The 24,876-nt window shown below is 48.4% G+C and overlaps 1 protein-coding gene across 2 annotated transcripts in view; it reads left to right on the forward strand.

Moving 5' to 3' along the window:
* The window catches only part of ttll7 (tubulin tyrosine ligase-like family, member 7), a 145,015-nt gene that overhangs the window by 4,357 nt on the left and 115,782 nt on the right, over positions 1-24,876 (forward strand). The window contains exons 3-5 of one of the 2 annotated variants that reach the window (XM_080196493.1): positions 9,848-9,969; positions 11,452-11,519; positions 13,579-13,737. In XM_080196493.1, the coding sequence (XP_080052619.1) occupies positions 9,848-9,969; positions 11,452-11,519; positions 13,579-13,737 (349 nt within the window). Of the gene's footprint in view, positions 1-9,847; positions 9,970-11,451; positions 11,520-13,578; positions 13,738-24,876 lie in introns of those variants that run through there. The other variant, XM_080196491.1, reaches the window with a different exon arrangement.

A 24,876-nucleotide genomic window follows, 5' to 3' on the forward strand; every position in this document is an offset into this window, starting at 1 on the left:
GCTGCTTCATAGCACCAGGGACCTGGGTTTGTTTCCCGGCTTGGGTCACTGTCTATGTGGAGTTTGCATGTTCTTCCCATGTCTGCGTGGGTTTCCTCCAGGTACTCTGGTTTCCTCCCACATTCTGAAAGATGTGCTGGTTAGGTGCATTGACCCGAACAGGCACCAGACTGTGGCAAGTAGGGGAATTTCATTGCAGTGTTAATGTAAGCCTTTTTTGTGACTAATAAATAAACTTTAAACTTACATATCTGCCATCATACCAGCACAGGAATTCATGGAATATCTGCCATGACATTAGAATTAATCTTTCTTGATTCATTGGTTTTAATAGATTGTAGCGCTACCCAGCACATAAAATGGCCATTCAGTCATTGAAACAGAAATCCAATTAGGGCCACTCTGGCTTCACTTTCACTATGAGTTGGCATGTTTCCTTTATTGAAAAGTACCATTGAGTTTATTTCTGCTGCTTTTTCAGCCAGTCTTTTCGAGATCGTAACAACACTCTGTGTAAAAATAATTCTCATTTCTCCCATTATCTTCAGTCTGTGTTCCCTGGTCACTGACAGTTCCGCCTATCCCATAAACCCCTACAGAATTTTCAACATCTCTCTTAAATCTTCCGTTAACCTTCTCTTCTCCAGGAAGACCAATCACAGCTTCTCTAGTCTCTGCGGGGGACTGATGTTCCTCATCGCTGGTCCTATTCTTATAAACCTTCCCCCCGCCACGACTCCAGTGTCCAAGACATTCTTCCTAAAGTGTGATGACCATCACTGCGCACAGCATCGCAGGTCAAGCCCAGTCAGTCTATCTCCAATTTTAATTGCTCCACCATTGGTGGCCGTGCCTTCAGCTGCCTGGGCTCAGAAGGTGAAGGAAATTTGGCGTGTCGGCTACACCTCTCACCAATATTTACAAATGCACCGTAGAAAGCAATCTTTCTAGTTGTATCATAGCTTTGTATGGCTCCTGCTCTGCCCAAGACCACAATCCCTCACACAAACCAGCCTCCCATCCACTGACTCTGTCTACACTCCCCGCTACCTCGGAAAAGCAACCGGCATAATTAAGGACCCCATGTTCCCCGGACATTCTCTCCTCCACCTTCTTCCATCGGGGAAAAGATACAAAAGTCTGAGGTCACATATCAACCGACTCAAGAACAGCTTCTTCCCTGCTGCTGTTAGACTTTTGAATGGACCTATCTTGCATTAAGTTGATCTTTCTCTATGCCCTAGCTATGGCTGTAACACTACATTCTGCATTCTCTCATTTCCTTCTCTATGAAGGGTATGCTTTGTCTCTATAGCACGCAAGAAACAATACTTTTCACTGTATGTTAATACATGTGACAATAATAAATCAAATCAAAAGCTCTGGAATTCTCTCTCTAAACCTCTCTATCTCTCTGCCACCCTTCCCTCCTTTAAGCCACTCCCTAAAACCTATCTCTTTGACCAAACATTTGGTCATGTGACTCGATGTCACATAACATTTTGTTTTACAATGCTCTGTGCAATACCTCGGCGTGTTTCATGCAGTTGTAGGTGTGAAATAAATCTAATTTGTCGTTCACAAAAATTTAACATAATCCCCTGGCTTTTGTATTTTCTGCTGCTATTAGTAATCTCTTCCTCAAGATGTGTTGGAGGCAGAGTCTTCGAATGTAGTCAAGAACCCGAACGCTTTTTCTACAGCTTTCTCCTGCCTATTCTGCTTCAACATAGAACATAGAACACTACAGCACAAACAGGCCCTTCGGCCCACGAGTTGCACCGATCACATCAACACCTACCAATCTATAGACCTATCTATAACCCCCAATCCCATTAAACCCCATATACTCATCCAGAAGTCTTTTAAAAGACCCCAGCGAGTTCGCCTCCACCACCACTGACGGCAGCCGATTCCATTCACTCACCACCCTCTGAGTGAAAAACTTACCCCTGACATCTCCTCTGTACTTGTTCCCCAGCACCTTAAATCTGTGTCCTCTCGTAGCGACCATTTCAACCCTGGGAAATAGCCTCCGAGAATCCACCCTATCTATACCTCTCAACATTTTATAAACTTCTATCAGGTCGCCTCTCAACCTTTGTCTCTCCAGGGAGAAGAGTCCCAGCTCCCTCAACCTAACTTCATAAGGCATGCCTCCCAGTCCAGGCAACATCCTTGTAAATCTCCTCTGTACCCTTTCAATAGCTTCTATGTCTTTCCTATAGTGAGGCGACCAGAACTGTGCACAGTACTCCAAATGAGGCCTGACAAGGGTCTTATAAAGTTGCAGCATTATCTCCCGATTCCTAAACTCAATCCCTCGATTAATGAAGGCCAGTACACCATACGCCTTCTTGACCACATCCTCCACCTGCGAGGCCGATTTAAGAGTCCTGTGGACCCGGACCCCAAGATCCTTCTGCTCTTCAACACTGCTAAGACTCCTGCCCTTGATAGTGTACTCGTTCATCCCGTTGGTTCTGCCAAAATGGACGACTACACATTTATCCGCGTTGAAGTCCATCTGCCACTTCTCCGCCCAGTCCTGCATCCTATTTATGTCCTGCTGCAACTTTTGACATCCTTCCAGACCATCCACAACACCACCGACCTTCGTGTCATCAGCGAACTTACTTACCCATCCCTCCACTTCCTCATCCAGGTCATTTATGAAAATGACAAACAGCAAGGGTCCTAGGACAGATCCCTGGGGCACTTCCTTCAGAGATTTGTGAACACACACCCTCTGCAGTTCTGGCCTGGGGTCACTGTCTGAGTGGAGTTTGCATGTCCTCCCCATGTCTGCGTGGGTTTCCTCTGGCTGCTCCGGTTTCCTCCCACACTCCAAAGATGTGTGTGTTAGGTTGATTGGCCACACCAAATTGACCCTTGCGTCAGAGAGATTAGCAGGATGAATGCGTGGGGTTACGGGAATAGGGCCAGGGTGAGATTATGCTCAGTACAGTCTCGATGGGCCGAATGGTCTCCTTCTGGATTGTAGGGATTCTATGATTCTCTGAAACTTCACCCCCTTTAGAATTCTTCCCAGAAAGTTTATTGGCCAGCCAATGAATGTATTTGCAGGGTAGGGCTTTCTCGTGGTCACTCCATCGTGATGTGGAGCCCCTGTGGGCTTCTGGGTGACCTCCAACTGTCCTCTGTGACCACATCTCTCAAATCCTGGTATGTACATTCAAAGGACTTGAACTCATTCCCAACGTTACTGATTAATTGAATGTCCCAAGTTGGGGCTGGAATACCCTTGGTGTTTGGAAGAGATTGAGGAAGGGGATTCTGCCTTTACACTACAGGATTATGGTAGGGGGAGCTGGCTGGGTACTCTTCACACACATGTCCATCCAGCCTTCTCTATGTAGCCTCATGTTCTTCCTCTGCCATCTGCTGGGCATCTTCATGGTGCCAAACCCCCAATGTACAACAAGCAGCTTCTGCCCTTCAACAACCATTCAGAGCACTGTCGTGATCGATAGACAACGATCGCTGCGTTCGGGGAATGAACGCTTGGGGCACAATCTCACCGGCCGTCACACCATGCTGCAGCAAGGTCGGAGAATCTGGTGGCCAGCCAGATCTCCGTTCCCTGCGGCGGGATGGGAAAATCCCACCAACGAGAAAAGTGATATGATTCCAAGCTTGGTTTTCTTCATCCTCAAAATTATAGTTTTGTCATAAAAATTACAGAGGTACTTCAGAAGGGCAGCATGGTGGCACAGTGGTTAGCACTGCTGCCTCTCAGTGCCAGGGATCCGGGTTCAATTCCCATCTTGGGTGACTGAATGGGCGACTGGAGTCTTGCCCGTGTCTGCGTGGGTTTCCTCCGGGTGCTCCGGTTTCCTCCCACAGTCCAAAAGACGTGCTGGTTCGGTACATTGGCCGTGCTAAATTCTCCCTCAGTGTACCCGAACGGACACCGGAGTGTGGCCACTGGAGGATTTTCACAGTAACTTCATTGCGGCGTTAACGCAAGCCTGCTTGTGGCAATGATAAATAAATTTTAACTTACCAGATTGTTCAAAATTGATATGATAGAGCCGCAAAACCAAATCAGTGTTTTTTTTCCATTTAGGTTCTAGGTTACTCACTACATTTCCAATTAGAATTGTTATTTCCAATATTCATTACACGTGAACAGGTTTTATCCAGTTTCCAATCCCTCAGTATCCCTTGGCTGAAAGATATTGGGCTGATTCTCCCAGCAGCACAGCTGGCCAGAAGACACCAGTGAGAGTGTGTAGCGGGTTTTTCACTGGGTGCCCTGGTCTCTGGTCACCAGATTTTCAGCAATGTCCTTTCCATTCCAGAAAGTGGTGTGGAGCTGATTAAAACATTTAAATCGGGCTTTACATTTTATTAGAGGGCCTGGGACTGGAGTCTCCGGGCTCACTAGCCTCTCCCCACACCACCAGGAGTGTTTCACTCCAGCAGGGTTTACAACAGCTCTCCACTAGCGAGTAACTGGTGGCCCCACTCTGCTGGAATGAAGGGGTGCCATAGAGGCCACCCAAGCAGTTGGTGGTAAGGGGGGGGGCTGCCCCCTTGGTATTGCCGGACTGGCAGTGCCAGCCTGGTCCCCTTGCACTGCCCAAGGGCAAAGTGGCAATGCCCATAGGGATGGGGCAGTGCCAAGGGGGAGGGGCTAACTGTGGGGGACTGCCTCATGGGCAGGGCCTCTCAGGGCGATTGGCGAGTGTGGGGGGAGGTCCTGCAGCTACTTTGCTTTTGGGATCGTAGGCAGAGGGTGGGGTGGACAGCGATGGGGGCTGGCCACCGGGGTGGGGCTGGGCATGCCGGGGGGGTGGGGGAGTGTTGGCACATGTCTGGGGGGCCAGCGATTGGGGGTGTGGAGGGTTGCACTGCTGGCGATTGGGGGGGCGGGGGTCGGTCATGGAGCTGGCCAGCGACCAGGAGTCCTGCGGTGCAAGGCTATTGCACATGCACTAATCTGGGCGCTGACAGATTGGCGCACACGCAGTGACCAGCTCAGCGCTGTGCTGCCAATCACTCCAGTAAGAAGAGGCTCCGACCAATGATTTTTAATGAGATTCACACTGGGGCACTCTGTGATGCACAGGGGGTGGGAGATTCAGTGCTGCCAAAGGTTTATAACCTCTGGTTGGGATTGATTGTATAGCTCGGACAGTGCAGAGTGTGTGCTTTACTCTGCATCGCACCAAGGTTACACCCAAACTGCAAGACTGTCTCTGTGACACTGCACGATGGAAGTGGCAAAACATCTGAGTAATCCTTCTGTGAGTCCAGGTCTGTCCTGTCGGGGTCTGGCCCTGCCTTAGCAGCACATCAGTTTCTCAGGCCTGCCCATTTCTAACTAACAGGCCTCAATATTTTACACCTGGCCCAGTAAGCCCACGATAATGTGCACAGGCCCCAGAGGTGATCGAGCACCTTACAGAACTGCAGAATGACCCAAAGCAGTTTCAAGTTAATGAATTTCCACTTGAAGTATAGTCATTGCCCTAATGTGGGGAATGCAGTAGCTAATTTTTTCAATATTCATTTATGGGACTGGGTTTGCTGGCGGGGCCAGCATTTATTGCCCCTCCCAAACCACCTTCCACTTCAGAGGGCAGTCAACCATATCGCTGTGGCTCCAGATTCACATGTAGGCCAGACTGGGTAAGGACGGCAGATTTCCTTCCCTAAAGGACATTAGTGACCCAGATGGGTTTTTCCTACAATTGACAATGGTTCTTGAGTGAGATGCGCTCTGGGGTTTTCCTACTTACTTGCCCCCATTTCTTCTGACTGGTAGTGACCCGTTCCCTCTCTGACTGCACTCCCTTGAACTGTGGAGTGACCAGGTCTAAAAACCTGCATCCACAAACCTGTCAGCCCCGCAGATGCGCCTCCCTGTCTCAAACCGACCGAAGCTCAAGCTCCGAAACCCGGAACTCGAGCTGGTCAAACTGTGGCACTTTGTGCGCACGTGGACATCCAGACCGCAAGCAGGCATCTACAAACTCCCACACCCTGCAGACAGTGCAAGACACCAGCACTGAGCTCCCCCGCCAAAACTTTAGTTTAAAAACTCCTACGTTAAATTGTGGAAATGTACTTAATGTTCCTTTTTAAAATTAAAGAGCTGGAAATCGTACCTTAACATCATTTTAAAGTGGAGAGAAGAACTTACCCACTATCTACCGAGTATGCAGGGAATGGTCTGCTCTGCCCTACTGCTCCTTCACAGGTCAGCTCTTGTAACTATGACTTAACTCTTGTTACCTCTATTCCTCAGTTGTTTATATACATTGATTTCATCTATTAGATCATTCCCCCCTTTTCTCCAAATCCCCACTGTCTCCAAGTTCCCAATTAAGCCACTCTGTTCAGTTTTAGAACCCTTTACTCAGCCATGTTTGGTTTATCCCCCTCTGAGAATCTTTCCTTCTCGCTGGGATATATTTTTGCTCAGAGCTATGAGTAACCTCCTTAAATGCCTGCCACTGCTTGCTTACTCATCTTTCCTGCTAATCTATCTGCCCAGTCCACTCGAGCTAACTCTCTCTATTCCTCAGTTCATTGTAATTCTCTTTACTTAAGTTAAACACAGTTGTTTCCAAAACAAGTTTCTCACTCTCAAACAGGATATTAGATTCAGTGTCACCAGGAGAAGTGTCTCAGGTTCTCAATGATAGCCTTTTATATAAAAAATAATGTGACTTCACCTTACACAGGGATCAGAGAATGAGTTAGAGCTCTACAATGGTGCATGGGCTGTGGTCTTTAGTATTGTATCTTTTAGGCTTCAGATGTTCTGACAGCAAGGGGCAAGTGGGAAATGTGGCCAAACTTTTTTTAATTCATTCGTAGGACATGGGCATTGTTGGCTGGCTAGCATTTATTGCCCATCCCTAGTTGCCCTTGAGAAGGTGGTGGTGAGCTGCCTCCTTGAAACGCCATGTGCTGTGGGTTGACCTACAATGCCACTGGGAAGAGAATTCCAGGATTTTGACCCAGCGATTGCTAAGGAGTGGTGATATATTTCCAAGTCAGGATGGTGAGTGGCTTGGAGGGGAACATGCAGGTGGTGGTGTTTCCATGTATCTGCTGCCCTTGTCCTTCTAGATGGAAGTGGTTGTGAGTTTGGAAGGTGCTGTCTAAGGATTTTTGGTGAGTTGCTGCAGCGCGTCTCATGGATAGTACATGCTGCTACTGAGCGTCAGTGATGGAGGAAGTGGGTGTCTGTGGATGTGGTGCCAATCAAGTGGGCTGCTTTGTCCTGGATGGTGCTAAGCTTCTTGAGTGTTGTTGGCAAGTGGGGTGTATTCCATCGCACTCCTGACTTGTGCCTTGTGGATGGTGGATAGATCAAACTGATGAATATCTGCTGCTCCCATTTATATTAGATGCCTTCCCATTGACTCTGCCAACTCCAATGGGGTGTGTGTTTGGATCGGGGGGATGGCAGAGTTACTGCTGGGACCTGGGGATATTTGCCTGCTCTTTCCCAGTGTAATTTAATGAAGGTATTAATTTCTGAAATTTCTTCACCCAGAGAGTGATGAGCCTGTGGAATTCCCGGCCACGGAAAGCCAAAACATTGTGTGTTTTCTAGAAGGGATTAAATATAGCTCTTGAGGCTAAAGGATGTCGGTGTTGGAGCATTTCCTGCACGTTTGTGGTGTCAGTCTCAGGGTGTCAGCTGCCGCATTAGAACAAACAAGTTGGCTTGACGCAGACTAACAATACTGTACAGTGCGTACATAATCAATTGCAAGCTCCTGTCTCCACTTACCATGTCAGTTATTAACTGTTCCCCCTGTAAAAAGATGCTTCTGACGATACAGTGAACGATGAAGTTAGGTCAGGAAATTTCAGTAAATGGGACTGCCAATGAAGTGTCCCAGACTGTCATTTCCTCTTTGGTAAAAAATCAATCAAAAAGTATCTTAATCCCAGGGATTTGAATCCCATACGAGATAATACTTCTAAGTATTTTGCTGAAGAGTCTGATTATCATTCAGTGAGTTATTTGTGTTTTCAGAGGGTTCCCTACACAAAGCCTGACACACTGGAGGAAAAACTCATTTAATTTCTTTATTTTGATGATCTGATTTATTGTGCATTGTGACAGGTTAATGGGTGCTCTGTGATTGTGGGTTTGATCCCTCTTGTTGATGTAGCTATATCTCTACCTTGAGATAATTGCAGTTATTTAATAACAGCCCTGTTGTCAATCAGAGCACTCACATCTCATTCAGTTGTGATATAATTAGACAGCGTGTTACAAAACTGGATTTTGCACAGTAATTCTGATGCAAAAAGAATTCCATTTTGTCGCTGGCTTCGGGATCAGTAGTACATGTGCTGATTGCAGCAGTGCGGGTCCAGTGGGCAAGCCTTCCTGGACGGCACAGTGGCACAGTGGTCAGCACTGCTGCTTCACAGCACTAAAGACCTGGATTCGATTCTGGCCTCAGTTCACTGTCTGTGTGGAGTCTGCAGCTTCTCCCTGTGTCTGCGTAGGTTTCCTCCGGGTGCTCCAGTTTCCCCCCACAGTCCAAAGGTATGCGGGTTAGGTGGGTTGGCCATGATAAATTGTCCCTTAGTGTCCGGGGGACTACCTCGGATAAATGCCTGGGGTTATGGGATTAGGATTCTGATCATAGAATTCCTACAGTACTGAAGTCCATTTGGCCCATTGACTCTGCATTACCAACAATCCCACCCTATCCCTGTAACCACCCATATTTACCCTGCTAATTCCCCCCAAAACTAGGGTCAATTTAATATGGCCAATAAACCTAGCCCGTACATCTTTGGAGTGTGGGAGGAAACCGGAGCACCCAGAGGAGACTCACACAGACACGAGGAGAATGTGCATACTCCACACAGATCGTGACCCAAGCTGGGAATCAAATCCAGGTCCCTGGTGCTGTGGGCCAGCAGTGTTAACCACTGTGCCATCGTGTCACCCAATAGGGAATAGCAGAGGGTGGTTTCGATCCATCCACCTCTGGGTTATGGGGCCAGCACACTTCCATTATGCCACTCTGCTCTGGTTGGTGCAGGCTCGATGGGCAGAATGGCCTCCTTCTGCACAGTAGGGATTCTATGATTATCTATAAATAATCCTTTCCTCAATCATTATTTGCGTATCCTTGAATTAGATTTTTAATTTAATAATTAATTTAATTAACTTTAATCCTTCGACATAACATCCTTTAATAAGCCTACCTAATAAATAAAGTTATATTATGCTAATATAGTTTTATTTATGATATTTATTTACACTAATAAATAAAGTTTAAAGTTTATGTGGAGAATTATCACTGGATGATCTCACTGAATGGTGGAGCAAACCTGATGGGCTGAATGGCCTACTTTTGGTCCTATGTCTATGGTTGTGGATCATTGGTGAGTTGCTGCCGTGACTGCTACCACAGTGCCTCACTGTGGAGGAGGTGAGTACTGGAGGTGGTGAGTGAGGTGCTGAACAGGCGGGCTGCTTTGTCCATACAAAGTAGGGCAAGTCCAATCTGTCCATTTACTGTCCCGTCAGCATCGAGATGGCGGAGAGCTGTGGGGTTGGCGGGGGGTGCGGGGGTGCGGTGACAGGGATAAGGAGAGGGGGTGGGCAGGAAGAGATTTGATCGGACAGATAGGAATTTTAAATTAGCTGAGTCATTGGTTTGGATGACAGTGAGTGTAGATTGAAATATGTCCCTGCTGAGTTTCCCAGCACTTTTTATTCTTAGATCACTATATGTATATATATATTATATACACTCCTCACTCTTGCAGAGTGCTGCTGTCAGCACTGACTAACGTTAACAGGCCACTGTCGATATGTTTTTTTTTGCAGTGCGTTTAGCCATAATGGAAGCGGGATTTGCCCGTGCCCGTGAGGAGGATGACACTGCCAATCTGATCTGGAACGATGCGGCCGTCCAGCAGGAGAGGATTGCTGATCTGCGGAACTATCAGGTGAGCCTGGGAGACCTCGTCCACCTGCCGTTCTGGCTTTGCCCTTCTCCAATACCTCTCCTCCCATCCTTTCCTCCACCATCATCTCCCCACCCTGTGAGGAGCTGATCCGTGCTGGGACACCAGCCCAGGGGCACCAGACGTCCTTCCAACTCTCACCCCAAGTGGGAGTTAACCCTGTGGTTTCAGTTCCAACCATCGTCATGCACATACTGCCAGCAATCCTCATAAGCCCTAATGGGTGGCACGGTAGCACAGCGGTTAGCACTGTTGCTTCACAGCTCCAGGGACCTGGGTTCGATTCCCAGCTCGGGTCACTGTCTGTGTGGAGTTTGCACGTTCTCCTCGTGTCTGCGTGGGTTTCCTCCGGGTGCTCCGGTTTCCTCCCACAGTCCAAAGATGTGTGGGTTAGGTTGATTGGCCATGCCAAAATTGCCCCTTAGTGTCCTGAGATGCGTAGGTTAGAGGGATTAGTGGGTAAAATATGTAGGGATATAGGGGTAGGGCCTGGGTGGGATTGTGGTCGATGCAGACTTGATGGGCCAAATGGCCTCTTTCTGTACTGTAGGGTTTCTATAAAAAAAAGCCTCCAGGTGGCCCAGTTTCCTCCCACAGTCCAAAGATGTGTAGATTAGGGGGATTGGCCTTGTTAAATCACCCCTTAGTGTCCCAAGATGTGTAGGTTAGGGGGATTAGTGGGACAAATGCTTGGGATTTTTGGGATAAGGCAGGGGTAAGATGCTCTATTGGAGAGTCAGTGCAGACTGAATGGGCCAAGTGGTCTCTTCCACACTATATGGATTATTTTTAAAGAATTAATTTGTGGGACATGGGTGTTGCTGACTGGCCAGCATTTATTGCCCATCCCTAATTGCCTTTGGAGAGCAGTAGAGAGTCAACCACATTGCTGTAGCTCTGGAGTCACATGTAGGCCAGACCGGGTAAGGACGGCAGATTTCCTTCCCAAAAGGCCATTAGTGAACTAGATGGGTTTTTCTGACAATCGACAGTAGGTTTCATGGTCATCAGTAGATTCTTAATTCCAAATATTTTTTATTGAATTCAAATTCCACCATCTGCAATGGTGGGATTTGAACCCAGGTCCCCAGAACATTAGCTGAGTTGCTGAATTAATAGTCTAGTGATAATACCACTAGGCCATCTCTCCCCTCCTCCCGCCAACACCACAATGTATGTTGTTGTTTGGCACCTTGAGAATTTGAGACATTCTTGCACATTCCCTGTCCCTCAACCTATCTCCATGATCCCATGCACTTCCCATAGCCAGTGTGGCACGGTGGTTAGCACTGCTGCCTCACAGTGCCCAGGTTTAATTCTAACCTTTTCCCAAAGGCTGGAACTGAACCCGGGTCCCTGGCGCTGGGAGGCAGCAGTGCTAACCACCGTGCCACCCAAACACCTAACTCAGTAACCCCCCCCCACTGATACTGTTTGTAATTGTTCTCTTGTCTTCCCTTGCAGAGAATTAACCACTTCCCGGGGATGGGAGAGATTTGCCGCAAGGATTGCCTGGCAAGAAACATGGCCAAGTAAGTGAATTTGGGCAAGCTTTGTGTCTTATCTGGAATTGGAATTTTTTTTTTGCTGGGCGAGATGTGTTGGGGAAATGCACAGAGCCTGAGCGTAGGCCAGTACCCGATCCCCCCACCTGAAAGCAGACGGAAGTTTCCCAGCTCTGCCTGGATCTGCTCCTGAAGGGTTTATCTGCGTGACCTCCCGTGACCTCCCACCTGGCCACCCATTTACCCCTGCGGCACGGAGGCACAGTGGTCAGCGCCGCTATCGCACAGCGCCGGGGGCTCGGGTTTGATTCCTGGCTTGGGTCACTGTCTGTGCGGAGTCTGCCCGTTCTCCCCATGTCTGCGTGGGTTTCCTCCGGCTGCTCTGGTTCCTCCGGGCGTTCACATTCTGAAAGACATGTGAGTTGGGTGCATTGGCCATGCTAAATTATCCTGAACAAGCGCTGGAATATGGCGGGTGTAGGGAATTTTCACAGTAACTTCATTGCAGTGTTAATGTACTTGTCACACTAATAAATAAAATCTAAACTTGAAAACCTCCCCATGTCATTGGATAGCAAAAAGCCTCTTCCTTATTTGACTGGCTAATGTCAGGCAAATAGATGTAAAGACTAGATAGATTGGTTTGTCCTCACAGTGAGATCATGGTCTGACTGTGGCCTTATCCCCATCCTCCTGATTGTCCCCAATAACCTTTGACCCCGTGTCAATCAAAAATCTGTCCAATTCAGCCTCAAATACATTCAGCCCCCACTGCTCACTGAGGAAGAGAATTCCAAAGACTATTGGTCCCGAGAGAAGGAATTCCTATCCATCTCTTTAAATGGGAGAGCCCTCGTTTTGAAGTGGTGTCCCCTAGATTCCCCTCCGAGGGGAAACATCCTCTCAATATCCATCCTGTCAAGTCCCCTCACAATCTCGTCTGTTTCGATAAGTTCACCTCTCGTTCTTCTAAACTGCAATGAGCGCGTGTCCAACTCGCTGAACCTTTGCTTGGAAGACAATCCGTCCATCCCAGGGAATCAATCCAGTCAACCTTCTCTGAGCTGCGCCCAATGCAATTCTGTCCCTCCCAGAATAAAGAGACCGAAACCACCTGCAGCATGTCAGAAGGGGCAGCACGGTGGCACAGTGATGGAGGGGGGGGGGACACGGTGGCACAGTGATGGAGGGGGGGGGGACACGGTGGCACAGTGATGGAGGGGGGGCACGGTGGCACAGTGATGGAGGGGGGGCACGGTGGCACCGTGGTTAGCACTGCTCCCTCATAGCGCCAGGAACCCAGATTTGATTCCTGGCCTGGGTCAGTGTCTGTGTGGAGCCTGCACATTCTCCCCATGTCTGCGTGGGTTTCCTCCGTGTGCTCCAAATTCCTCCCACAGTCCAAAGATGTGCGGGTTTGGTGAATTTGCCATGCTAAAAAAATTGCCCCTTAGTGTCAGGGAGACTAGCTGGGGTAAATATATGGGGTTGTAGGGGTAGGGCCTGGGTGGGATTGAGGTCAGTTCAGATTCGATGGGCCAAGTGGCCTCCTTCTGCACTGTAGGATTCTATGATACGATGGTAAGTGACTTCGCCAATGCCACGTACACTTGCAGCAAGAGTTCCCTCCCATTCCACGCTGTCCCCCTCACAGGAAAGGCCATTCTCCTGCCCTCCGGAATATGAACAGCGCACGTCACTTGTGCTTCCTATCACGATAACCTCTCTCTCCCTGCTTTGCTGCTTGTAATGTCCTCAGAATTAATCTTTCATTCTTGGCAAATTCAAGACATTCCTGGAGAGTTAACAACTCTACACATCGAGCTAACGGTTGTGACGGAACAGTTTTAATAACTATTAATAAAACCTTTACAGCTTAATCCAGTTTTATCCGAGACCTAACCATCCTGCAGAATTACTGGATGGTTCTCAGCTATCCTGAAACGTCGCTTTCTTTTGTAGACAGGACAATCACGCCTGCCCCACCGTTCCATCCGATCATCCAACTCCATGTTCCCGCCCGCTCCCCACATCCCCAGCTCAGTGGGAATCCTTCCTCCCTTTATGAATCCTCTCTGTCTTTCAGGATGATCAAGAGTCAGTCTCAGGAATACTGCTTCACCCCCAGGACCTGGATCTTCCCCGCGGAGTACACCCAGTTTCAGACCTGTGTGAAGGAGCTACGGAAGAAGCGCAGACAGAAGACCTTCATAGTCAAGCCCGCCAATGGAGCGATGGGTCATGGGTATGTTAAGCCTTTCAGTCTACACCAAAGGCCCAGGCACCCTTCCAGCCCTGTCCCCTCAGGCGGTTATGAGGCAGCAACCTGCACTGCTTCAATCACACCATTGACAGATTGGCAATGAGAACTTGAGCATGTGGAAGGGGAGGTGGTAATTTGAGTTGAAGCATTTTGATGAGAAAGAGTTTCTTTACACAAAATCGGAATGGATGCAATAGTGATGACTTCCAATGCCTGCAAGTGAGTGTGTGCTCGTGTGTGTTTCTGTGTGTGTGTGTGTGTGTGTGTGTGTGTGTGTGCTCGTGTGTGTGTGTGTGTGTGCTCGTGTGTGTGCGTGCACATACCTATGTGCATACATGTCTGCGTGTGTGTGCACGCACACGTAAGTGTTTGTTTCCAGGTGTTTGCATGTGTGTGTACCTGCAAGTACACGTAAGCGTGTGAGTGAGTGCATGCGTGTGCCTGTGTGAGCATGTGTTTGCGTGTGCGAGCATGTGTTTGCCTATGTGTGCGCATGTGCATGTACATGTGCATATGTGCACCTGCGTGTCATAGAGTCATAGAGGTTTACAGCATGGAAACAGGCCCTCTGGCCCAATTTATCCATGCTTTTTTAAACCCTTAAGCTAATCCCAATTGCCAGCCTTTGGCCCATATCCCTCTATACCCATTGTACCCATGTAACTATCTAAGTGCTTTTTAAAAGACAAAGTTGTATCCGCCTCACTACTACCTCTGGCAGCTCATTCCAGACACTCACCACCCTCTGTGTGAAAAAATTGCCCCTCTGGGCACTTATGGTGGCACGGTAGCACAGTGGGTTAGCACTGCTCCTTCACAGCTCCAGGGTCCTGGGTTCGATTCCTGGTTCGGGTCACTGTCTGTGTGGAGTTTGCACATTCTCCTTGTGTCTGCGTGGGTTTCCTCCGGATTCCTCCCAGAGTCCAAAGATGTGCGGGTTAGGTTGATTGGCCATGTTAAGAAATTGCCCCTTAGTGTCCTGAGATGCGTATGTTGGAGGGATTAGTGGGTATAATATGTAGGGATGTGGGGGCGGGGCCTGGGTGGGATTGTGTTTGGTGTGGACTCAATGGGCCGAAGGGCCTCTTCCTGCACTGTAGGGTTCTGTGGTTCTATCGTTTTGAATCTCTCCCCTCTAACCTTAAACCTATGCCCCCTAGTTTTAGACTCCCCTACCTTTGTGTGTATGTGTGTGTGTGTGTGTGTGTGTGTGTGTGTGTGTGTGTGTGCACGAGTATTTGTGCCTGTGTGTGTGAGTGTGTGTTCATGCATGTGTGCATTGTGTCTCTATGTGCATGTGTGTGTATGTGCGTACGTGTGTGTGTGTGAGTGTATGTGTATATATATGTACGTGTGTGTGTGTGTGTTCAGGATAATTCGAAAAGGGTGCAAGGTTTGATTATATTCCTTTTGGTTGCAGAGAATGGCTCTAAATGTGTCTCACTTATAGCAAACGTAAGTGGGCCACATGACAAACCCAACTGATCACCTTAAATTAATAGTTGGTGTAGCTCTCAGCGCACTCAGGATTACTCAGCAGCTGCTACTCGCTTGTGTAATCCCATCTATCAGTGGATGCTTTGCGTTGTGCTTTGTGAGGGTGGGCTGGTGGAGGAGGGGCCAAAAAATCTCCCATCCCCGCCCCCGCCGCAGGAATCATAGTGGGTGTTGAATAGAAAGCTCAGTGGACCATTGAAAGGCCGAGTGGGAATTTCCGGTCTTGGGGCGGGGCTGGAGAATCCTGCCCGTGGTCTGTACTCCGCCTCTTACAGACAACCAAAGGAACACACTGTTTGATTTGACCAGCCAATTGCTGGGACATACAACCTGGCATCACACTGGCACTGACCTTCATACATACTGGTGTACAGTTGTGTGATAGACAGCGTAATAATCTGGCCAAGGCCAGTCGTCCCTCACCATAACCCTTTGTTTACAAAATGGAGAAGATTTTTGTTTAGTTTATTTGTTAATGTCACAAGTAGGCTTACATTAACACTGCAATGAAGTTACAGTAAAAATCTCCTGGCTGCCGCACTCCGACACCCGTTCGGCTACACTGAGGGAGAATTTAGCGCGGCCAATCCGCCTAACCAGCACGTCTTTCAGACTGTGGGAGGAAACCGGAGCACCCGGAGGAAACCCACGCAGACACGGGGAGAATGTGCAAGCTTCACTCAGGCAGTGACCTAAGCCGGGGGGTCGCATCCAGGTCCCTGGCGCTGTGAGGCAGCAGTGCTAACCACTGTGCCACCGTACTGCCACACTCGCAGCTCACAGCACAAGAGTCTGAGCACAGACCCCTACAGAGTCCCGTTCTGGATTGAGGCAGTGGGTTTAAACCCTCCCCCTCTCCCCTGTTCATTTTCCATTGGGTGAGTCCCTACAAAGCCCACGGAGGGACCTATTGCTGATTCCCCCCCACCCCGGGTGGGTCGTGGCCATCGCAGGAGGCAGGAAGTCATTTTGGACTGACGACAGCATCCTGTCTTGGGAAAATCCCACTGGCATAGCTAATGCATAGTAACAGCGTGAAGCGCCTGGCGTGTCGGATCGTTGGGATGCTTCGTCTTTCCAGGGATTTGCGAAATGGGATGGGGATCGCTGCTGGCTGACTGTCTAAAGATCAGGATGTTCTTGTGTTACGCACTGGTTCACAGCCTGACACTTATTCATTTTCACAGTCTGTCCCCTACAGCCTTTTCAGATCAGTTCCGTTCTGTTTGCCTCTGCTGTCAGGAGATCACGCTGCGGGAAGGCGTCGAGCTCTCACGCTGTTGTACTTTGCACGGATCCGGCTTAGTGCCATCACTGCCTGTACAAACTCAGCGAGGAGCTGCTGGTTTCGATAATTGCCCCTCGGAGGAAGGAGAGAGAGTGGTCGTGCTTTGTCACGCCTCTCAGAGACACCAGGAAAATTTACTACACAGAATGAGCTTGCACTTTTGCTGTTAAGAATCCTACAGTGCAGAAGGAGGCCACTCGGCCCATCGAGTCTGCACTGACCACAATCCCAACCAGCCCCTCTCCCCATAATCCCATGCATTTACCCTAGCTAATACCCTTGAATCTAAGGGGCAATTTAGCTTGGCCAGTCCACCAAACTCGCACATCTTTGGAGTGTGGGAGGAAACCAGAGCATCCGGAGGAAACCCACGCGGATATGGGGGGGATGTGCAGACTCCACACAGACAGTGACCCAAGGCTGGAATTGAACCCGGGACCCTGGCGCTGTGAGGCAGTGGTGCTAACCCATTGTACCACTGTGCCGCCTTGTAAGAGGGTACTGGGAGGCCCCAGGAACAGCAGCACGTAAAATTAATCAACTTGTGTTTGTGTCGATTGAGGGAAGGAGGATGGTTGTTGATGGCACGGACAATGACCCCGCTCTTCAAATAAACTGGGATGTGGTGTCCAGTTGTGGATTCTGCTCACAAGGGGAGGCTGTGAAGGCATTGGAGAAAGCGCAGGAAAGATTCACAAGAATGGTTCCAAGGATGAGCAGGTTTAATTACACAGACCTTCTGCCCACCTCACCCTCCAGTCCACCTCCATGGCATTAGCTGGTGATAAGATATTCCAATCGGCTGTGATCAATGGGGTTTCCTATTGCCTGCACCCTCCCCGCGGGGTGTGGGTTACTCTCTGTGGAATGGAAAAGTCCTGTTGGCCGGAATAGCAGGAAAATCCCGTTCATGAACACTCACCACATGGTGCTGCCTTGTTGTGACGTGTTTTTGTGGCACTGCTTTGGAGATAAATAAAAAAATAATTAGGATCTTTGGCCTTATTCTTTGTCATGATTCTATGATGCCAGCTGATGGAGTTCCAACCCACAATCCTGCCACAGAATCCTGACTTTTAAAAATTCATTTACGGGATAGGGGCGTCACTGACTCGGCCATTGTTTAATATCCATCCCTAACTGCCCCTTGAGAAAGCATTGGTGAGCTGCCTTCTTGAACCGCTGCAGTCCACGTGCTGTAGATACACCCACAGGACTGTTAAGAATGGAGCTCTAGGATTTTGACCCAGCGAGGACTTGCGGAGCCTTCAGCTTTGATCTTTGGGTCCTCACTGTCCAAGGGGATTGTGCCAGAGCGCTGGAGAGTGGCAAATATTGTTCCTCTTTTCAAGAAAGGAGATAGGAATGACCCTGGTAATTATAGGCCAGTTAGTCTTACTTCGGTGATCGGTAAGTTAATGGAAAGAATCCTGATTTATGACCATTGGAAAGATGCAGTTTAATCCGGGATAGTCAGCACAGTTTCGTGAGGGGTAAGTCCTGCCTCACAAATTTGATTGAATTCTTTGAGGAAGTAACTAAGTGTGTGGACGAAGGTAGAGCAGTAGATGTCGTATACGTGGATTTTAGTAAGGCGTTTGATGAGGTTCCCCATGGTAGGCTCATGAAGAGGATAAGGATGTGTGGGATAGAAGGAAATTTGACCAATTGGATAAGTAACTGGCTGTCTCATAGAAGACAAAGGGTGGTGGTGGAAGGAAAATTTTCAGACTGGAGGCCAGTTACCAGTGGTGTACCACAGGGATCAGTGCTGGGTCCTCTGCTATTTGTGATTTTTATCAATGACTTGGAAGAGGGGGCTGAAGGGTGGGTTAGTAAATTTGCTGATGACACCAAGATTGGTGGAGTAGTGGATGAGGTGGAGGGCTCTTGCAGGCTCCAAAGAGACATTGATAGGATGCAGAGCTGGGCAGAAAAGTGGCAGATGGTGTTTAACCCTGATAAGAGCGAGGTGATTCATTTTGGTAGGACAAACCTGATTGTGGATTACAGAGTTAACGGCAGGGTTCTGAGGAATGTAGAGGAACAGAGAGATCTTGGGGTTCATATCCACAGGTCTCTGAAGGTTGCCACGCAAGTGGATAAAGATGTGAAGAAGGCTTATAGTGTGTTAGCGTTTATTAACAGGGCATTTGTGTTTAAGAGCCGTGGGGTTATGTTGCAACTATACCAGACGTTGGTGAGACCACGTTTGGAATATTGTGCTCAGTTCTGGTCACCTCACTATAAGAAGGATGTGGAAGCATTGGAGAGAGTGCAGAGGAGATTTACCAGGATGCTGCCTGGTTTGAAGGGTAGGTCTTATGAGGAAAGCTTGAGGGAGCTGGGGCTTTTCTGTTTGGAGCGGAGGAGGATGAGAGGCGACTTAATAGAGGTTTATAAGATGATGAGAGGGATAGATAGATGGACGTGCAGAGACTATTTCCTCGGGTGGACGTAGCTGTCACTAGGGGGCATAACTATAAGGTTCATGGTGGGAGACATAGGAGGGATGTCCGAGGTGGGTTCTTTATTCAGAGAGAGGTTGGGGTGTGGAATGGACTGCCTGCTGTGATAGTGGAGTCGGACACTTTAGGAACTTTCAAGCGGTTATTGGATAGACACGTGGAGCACACCAGAATGATAGGGAGTGGGATAGCTTGATCTTGGGATTGGACAGAGCTCGGCACGACATTGAGGGCCGAAGGGCCTGTACTGTGCTGGACTGTTCTATGTTCTATGAAGCCCACGGGGAGAACATGCAGATTCTGTAGACAGTGATCCGTGCTGGGAATTGAACCTGGGACCCTGGCAATGGGAGGCAACAGTGCTAACCACAGTGTCACCGTGCTGCCCCGTAAGATACTCTGTCGGAGATTCGGTGCAGATCTGAATGGCCCTCGTTCTGCACTGTTGAGATTCTATGATCTGCTCTGCTGCTGGCAGTTGAACAGCGTGCGAGGACAGAATCGGGCTGAGTCTGTGACTGGTGCCGCCCGCAGTCTTGTTTCAGGTGGAAGGGCCGGTACGACACTAGGCGACTGCGCCAATTCCACTTTCGTTCCGGCACTGTCGGCGAGGTCACCCTGACAGGCCCCAGCAAAACGGAGAAAGCTCACACTGCAACATCACCAACCGCTCCTCAGAAAGAGCCATGATGTGAAGATGCTGGCGTTGGACTGGGGCAAACACAGTAAGAAGTCTCATAACACCAGGTTAAAGTCCAACAGGTTTATTTGATAGAAATCCCACAAGCTTTTGGAAACGGTGTCCCTTCGTCAGGTGTGTCAGAGAAAGGCATATAAAGTCACACGTAGTTTACAGAATACTGATTAGAATGCAAGTCTTTACAGCTGACCTGCTATTCAAGTCTTAAAGATGCTTTAAGATAAAGATGCTTTAAAGATAAAATGCCTTTGGTTGGATTTAACCTGGTGTTGTGAGTCTTCCTCAGAAAGAGCAGCAGAGGGAGCTTTATTCCCCATCGAGCTGTGTGCCTGTCTCTCTGAGAGTGCTTGGTACGGACGCCGTTTTCTAAATTGGAATGAGTAACACTAGGGAAAGACGGAGTCTAACTGAGGGTAAATACTGGTTTCAGATTCAGCACTGGCTTTTCAGGCAGTTTTAAAAACTAAAGACTTGCATTTATGTAGCGCCCTTTATTATCAGCATTTTTTTTTAAGTGTTTCGCAACCCAAGTGTGGTGGGCTTGGTTGAGCTGTTCTGTTACTCTGCTGCAGCCATCACCTGTCATCTTGTGTGCTTGGCAGATATGAGCCAAAATATTAAAGCTCACTGTCCTGTGGTGTCAGGGCGCTATGTAACTACATCTTGATACAGGCCAATAGAGGCTCACTGGTAGCAGTTACCTGGTTAAGGTAACTCTTTTCACTGTGGAGAATCTCTGCTGGACTACTGCAATCATCACTCTTTGTGTGACTATTTAAAGTTTATTTATTAGTCAAAAGTAAGCTTACATTATCACTGCAATGAAGTTACTGTGAAAATCCTCCAGTCATCACACTCCTGTCCGCCTGTTCAGGTACACTGAGGGAGAATTTAGCACGACCAGTGCACCTAACCAGCGTTAGGACTGTGGGTGGAAACTGGAGCCCCCGGAGGAAACCCACACAGACAGAGGGAGAAGGTGCAAACTCCGCGCAGTGACCCAAGCAGGGAATCGAACCCGGGTCCCCAGCGCTGTGAGGCAGCAGTGCTAACTGTCTTAGGATTGGAAAGTGACAGAGTGGAGGAAGAGGCCATTGAACCCATGGTGTTAGTGTTGTCCCTTTGAAAGAGCAGTCATGCTTAGTCCCGCTCCCCCTGCTACTCCCTAGAGCCCTGCACACTCTTCCCCTCCATCCACACTTCCCTTTTGGAAGTCACAGGCTGCACGTTGACACAATGGTTTGCACTGCTGCCTCACAGTGCCAATGTCCCGGGTTCGATTCCTGGCTTGGGTCACAGTCTGTGCGCAGTCCGCATGTTCTCCCCGTGTCTGCGTGGGTTTCCTCCGGGCGCTCCAGTTTCCTCCACAGTCTGGAGGATGTGCTGGTTAGGTGCATTGACCATATTAAATTCTCCTCAGTGTACCCGAACAGGCAGAGTGTGGCCTCTAGGGGATTTTCGCAGTAACTTCATTGCAGTGTTGATGTAAGCCTACTTGTGTCTTTAATAAAAATTAAACTTTAGATGGAATCTGCCCAGGCAGGCAGCATTAACCAGTCGTTGTGAAAAAAGGAATTCTCCTCCTATCTAACCTTTTTGCCAATCACCTTCAATCTCTGTCCCTCTCAGCTGCAGGCACAGTTTCTCCTTATTTACTCTGTCAAAATCCACCAGGATTTTGAACACCTCGATCTAATCTCCTTTTACCCCTCTCTGCTTGAAGGAGAAAAATCCCAGCTCCTCCAATCTCTTCATGTAATTAAAGCCCCTGATCCCTGGGAATATTCCAGTAAATCCACTCTGTACTCACTCGGAGGCCTTGTGACGCTACCTGTGGGAAATCTTTTAGACACTGGTTGAGTTACAGTATTGTCCAAAACTGTGGTTTTGGCTTTTTATTATTAATCAGAAGTAGGTTTACATTAACACTGCGATGAAGAGAATGTGCAAACTCTGCACAAATAGTACCCAAGCTAATTGGAGATAATTGGTAATTGATAATCTCCAATTGGTGAAAGGTTATCTCCAATTTCAACAGGATCTTGATCAATTGGGCCAGTGGGCTGACGATTGGCAGATGGAGTTTAATTTAGACAAATTGGAGATGATGCATTTTGGTAGATTGAACCAGGGCAGGATTTACTCAGTTAATGGCAGGGCGTTGGGGAGAGTTACAGAACAAAGAGATCTCAAGGTACATGTTCGTAGTTCCTTGAAAGTGGAGTCACAGGTAGACAGAGTGGTGAAGAAGGCATTCGGCATGCTTGGTTTCATCGGTCAGAACATTGAATACAGGAATTGGAATGTCTTGTTGAAGTTGTACGAGACATTGGTAAGCCCACACTTGGAATACTGCGTGCAGTTCTGGTCACCCTATTATAGAAAGGGTATTATTAAACTAGAAAGAGTACAAAAAAGATTTACTAGGATGCTACTGGGACTTGATGGTTTGGGTTATAAGGAGAGGCTGGATAGACTGGAACTTTTTCCTCTGGGGCGGAGGAAGCTGAGGGGTGATCTTACAGAGGTCTATAAAATAATGAGGGGCATGGATCAGCTAGATAGTCAATGTCTTTTCCCAAAAGTAGGGGGAGTCTAAAACTAGAGGGCATAGGTTTAAGATGAGAGGGGAGAGATACAAGTGTCCAGAGGGGCAATTTTTTTCAGGAAGAAGTCTCACAACGCCAGATTAAAGTCCAACAGGTTTATTTGATAGCAAACACCACAAGCTTTTGGAGCGCTGCTCCTTCATCAGGTGAGTGGAGAACTCTCCGCTCACCTGATGAAGAAACTGCGCTCTGAAAGCAAGTGGTGTTTACTATCAAATAAAGCTGTTGGACTTTAACCTGGTGATGTGAGACTTCTTACTGTGTTTATCCCAGTCCAACGCCGGCATCTCTACATCATGACTACCATTGACACCACAATTTTTTCACACAGTGGCTGGCGAGTGTCTGGAACGAGCTGCCAGAGGTAGTAGTAGAGGCGGCTACAATTTTGTCTTTTAAAAAGCATTTAGACAGTTACATGGGTACGATGGGTATAGAGGGATACGGGCCAAACGTGGCCAAATGTTCTAGTCCTGCCCACCCAGGACCAGACATTCCCACCTGACGTCAACGGATCGTTCGCTGGTCCGTCAAATTCCCCACCCCGCTCGCAGTGACCCCTGAGGCAAGCGCGACCAGAAGGCCATTGGCTCTTGATTCGCGTTCCCACGGACGCTGCCTGACCTGCTGAGTGTTTCCGGCATTTTCTGTTTCTGTTTTCTAATGCAAACATATTCGTTTTGGACCCGGTCGGTCAGTAACCACTTCAGTCAATATATTTCGAACAGAATTGGGTCAAATCAGCCAACAGGAGCCTCTCCTGGTGGCTTGCAATTGCTTCAGAAATCTCAGCACCTCATAATTGTGCTTTAATGAACCGCTCTGATGATTGAATGTGTCTGAAAAGCTACATTTGGCTGAAGTCCACAGTGCGTTTTCAATGAGTAAGCACTGGAGGTTAACTGAACTGCGCTAATTAGTCAGTGTGTGTAATGTATTTGTCATCATCGTAATTCCTAAGCAAGCGACATGAGACCAGAGATCCTGCTACCCCTCCCCCCCCCCCCCCCCGCCGCCCCTCAATCCTGGAAAATATTTAACGAATTGTCTTCACCCAGCAGGCAGCCAGAGGCTCCAGAGAGCAGCCTTCTCTATTCTGCTGTACGGAGGATGGGTGTTGGCTGTGTGTGGCCCCTGTGCACTTGGTACAGTACGGAATGACAGCAAGCTAATGTCCTAAGTTCAGTTGGCCTCTCAAAGGCGCTCTGAGTCTTGTTGGGTTGAATTTTGAGAACTTCTGGTAAATCTTCCCGGCTCCAAACTTCTCCAGTCTGTGTGTGTGTGTATCCCAAGCCCCTCATCCCCGGAACTGTTCTCGTGCATCTTTCCCTCGTCTCCTCCAGAGCCTTCACATCCTTCTGGAATTGTGACACTCAGAACTGGACACAGTTGCCATGTTAAGCATGTTGGATGGAGCACTGTTTCCGCTACACCACATTGCGACTAGGCAATGTGTTTATATTGTGCAGATGCCTGAGGTTGGCACCCTGCAATATCTAATTTACACCGCCCGATGAGAGGAGGTGGTGGCACTGGACTAGCAACCCAGATATGCAGGATAATGCTCTGCAGATCGGGGTTTAGTCCCAGGGATGGGAGTGTAGAGGGTTTATTGATAACGTACCAGTATGTATACTCAGGGTATAGCCCAAGCTATGAGCTAACTCCATGTTTGCTTCTACACAGGTCTCTGTCCAGTCCAGAACTGACTCTAGTCTCAGTTTGGGTGTCCCTTTGCATCACACTGTGGGTGCTAGTGTTGCTGGTCCACACATTAACCCTTCTTATAAAGAACAAAGAAAATTACAGCACAGGAACAGGCCCTTCAGCCCACCAAGCCTGCACCAACAATATTGCCCGACTCAACTAAAACCCCCTCCCCTTCCGGGGACCGTATCCCCCTATTCCCATCCTATTCATGTATTTGTTAAGATGCCACTATTGTATTCGCTTCCACTTCCTCCCCCGGCAGCGAGTTCCAGGCCCCCACCATTCCCTGTGTAAAAAAACTTGCCTTGTACATCTCCCTTAAACCTTGCCCCTCGCACCTTAAATCTGTGCCACCTAGAAATTGACTCCTCCATCCTGGAAAAAAAGCTTCTGATTATCCACTCTATCCATGCCTCTCATAATCTTGTAGACTTCTACCAAGTCGCCCCCTCAACCTCCGTCGCTCCAATACGAACAAACCAGGTTCCTCCAACCTCTCCTCATAGCTAATGCCCTCCACATCAGGGAGCATCCTGGTAAATCTTTTCTGTACCCTCTCCAAAGCCTCCACATCCTTCCGGTAGTGTGGTGACCAGAATTGAACACTATATTCCAAGTGTGGCCTTACTAAGGTTCTATAAAGCTGCAACATGATTTGCCAATTTTTAAACTCAATACCCCGGCCGATGAAGGCAAGCATGCCGTATGGCTTCTTGACTACCTTCTCCACCGGAATTGCCACTTTCAGTGACCTGTGTACCTGTACACCCAGATCCCTCTGTCTATCAATACTCTTAAGGGTTCTGCCATTTACTGTATATTATGCCATGTACTCTTATACTACAGTTA

Source organism: Carcharhinus amblyrhynchos, chromosome 9 (assembly GCF_965287045.1).
Source record: "Carcharhinus amblyrhynchos chromosome 9, sCarAmb.v2.hapA, whole genome shotgun sequence".
NCBI classification, from domain to species: domain Eukaryota; kingdom Metazoa; phylum Chordata; class Chondrichthyes; order Carcharhiniformes; family Carcharhinidae; genus Carcharhinus; species Carcharhinus amblyrhynchos.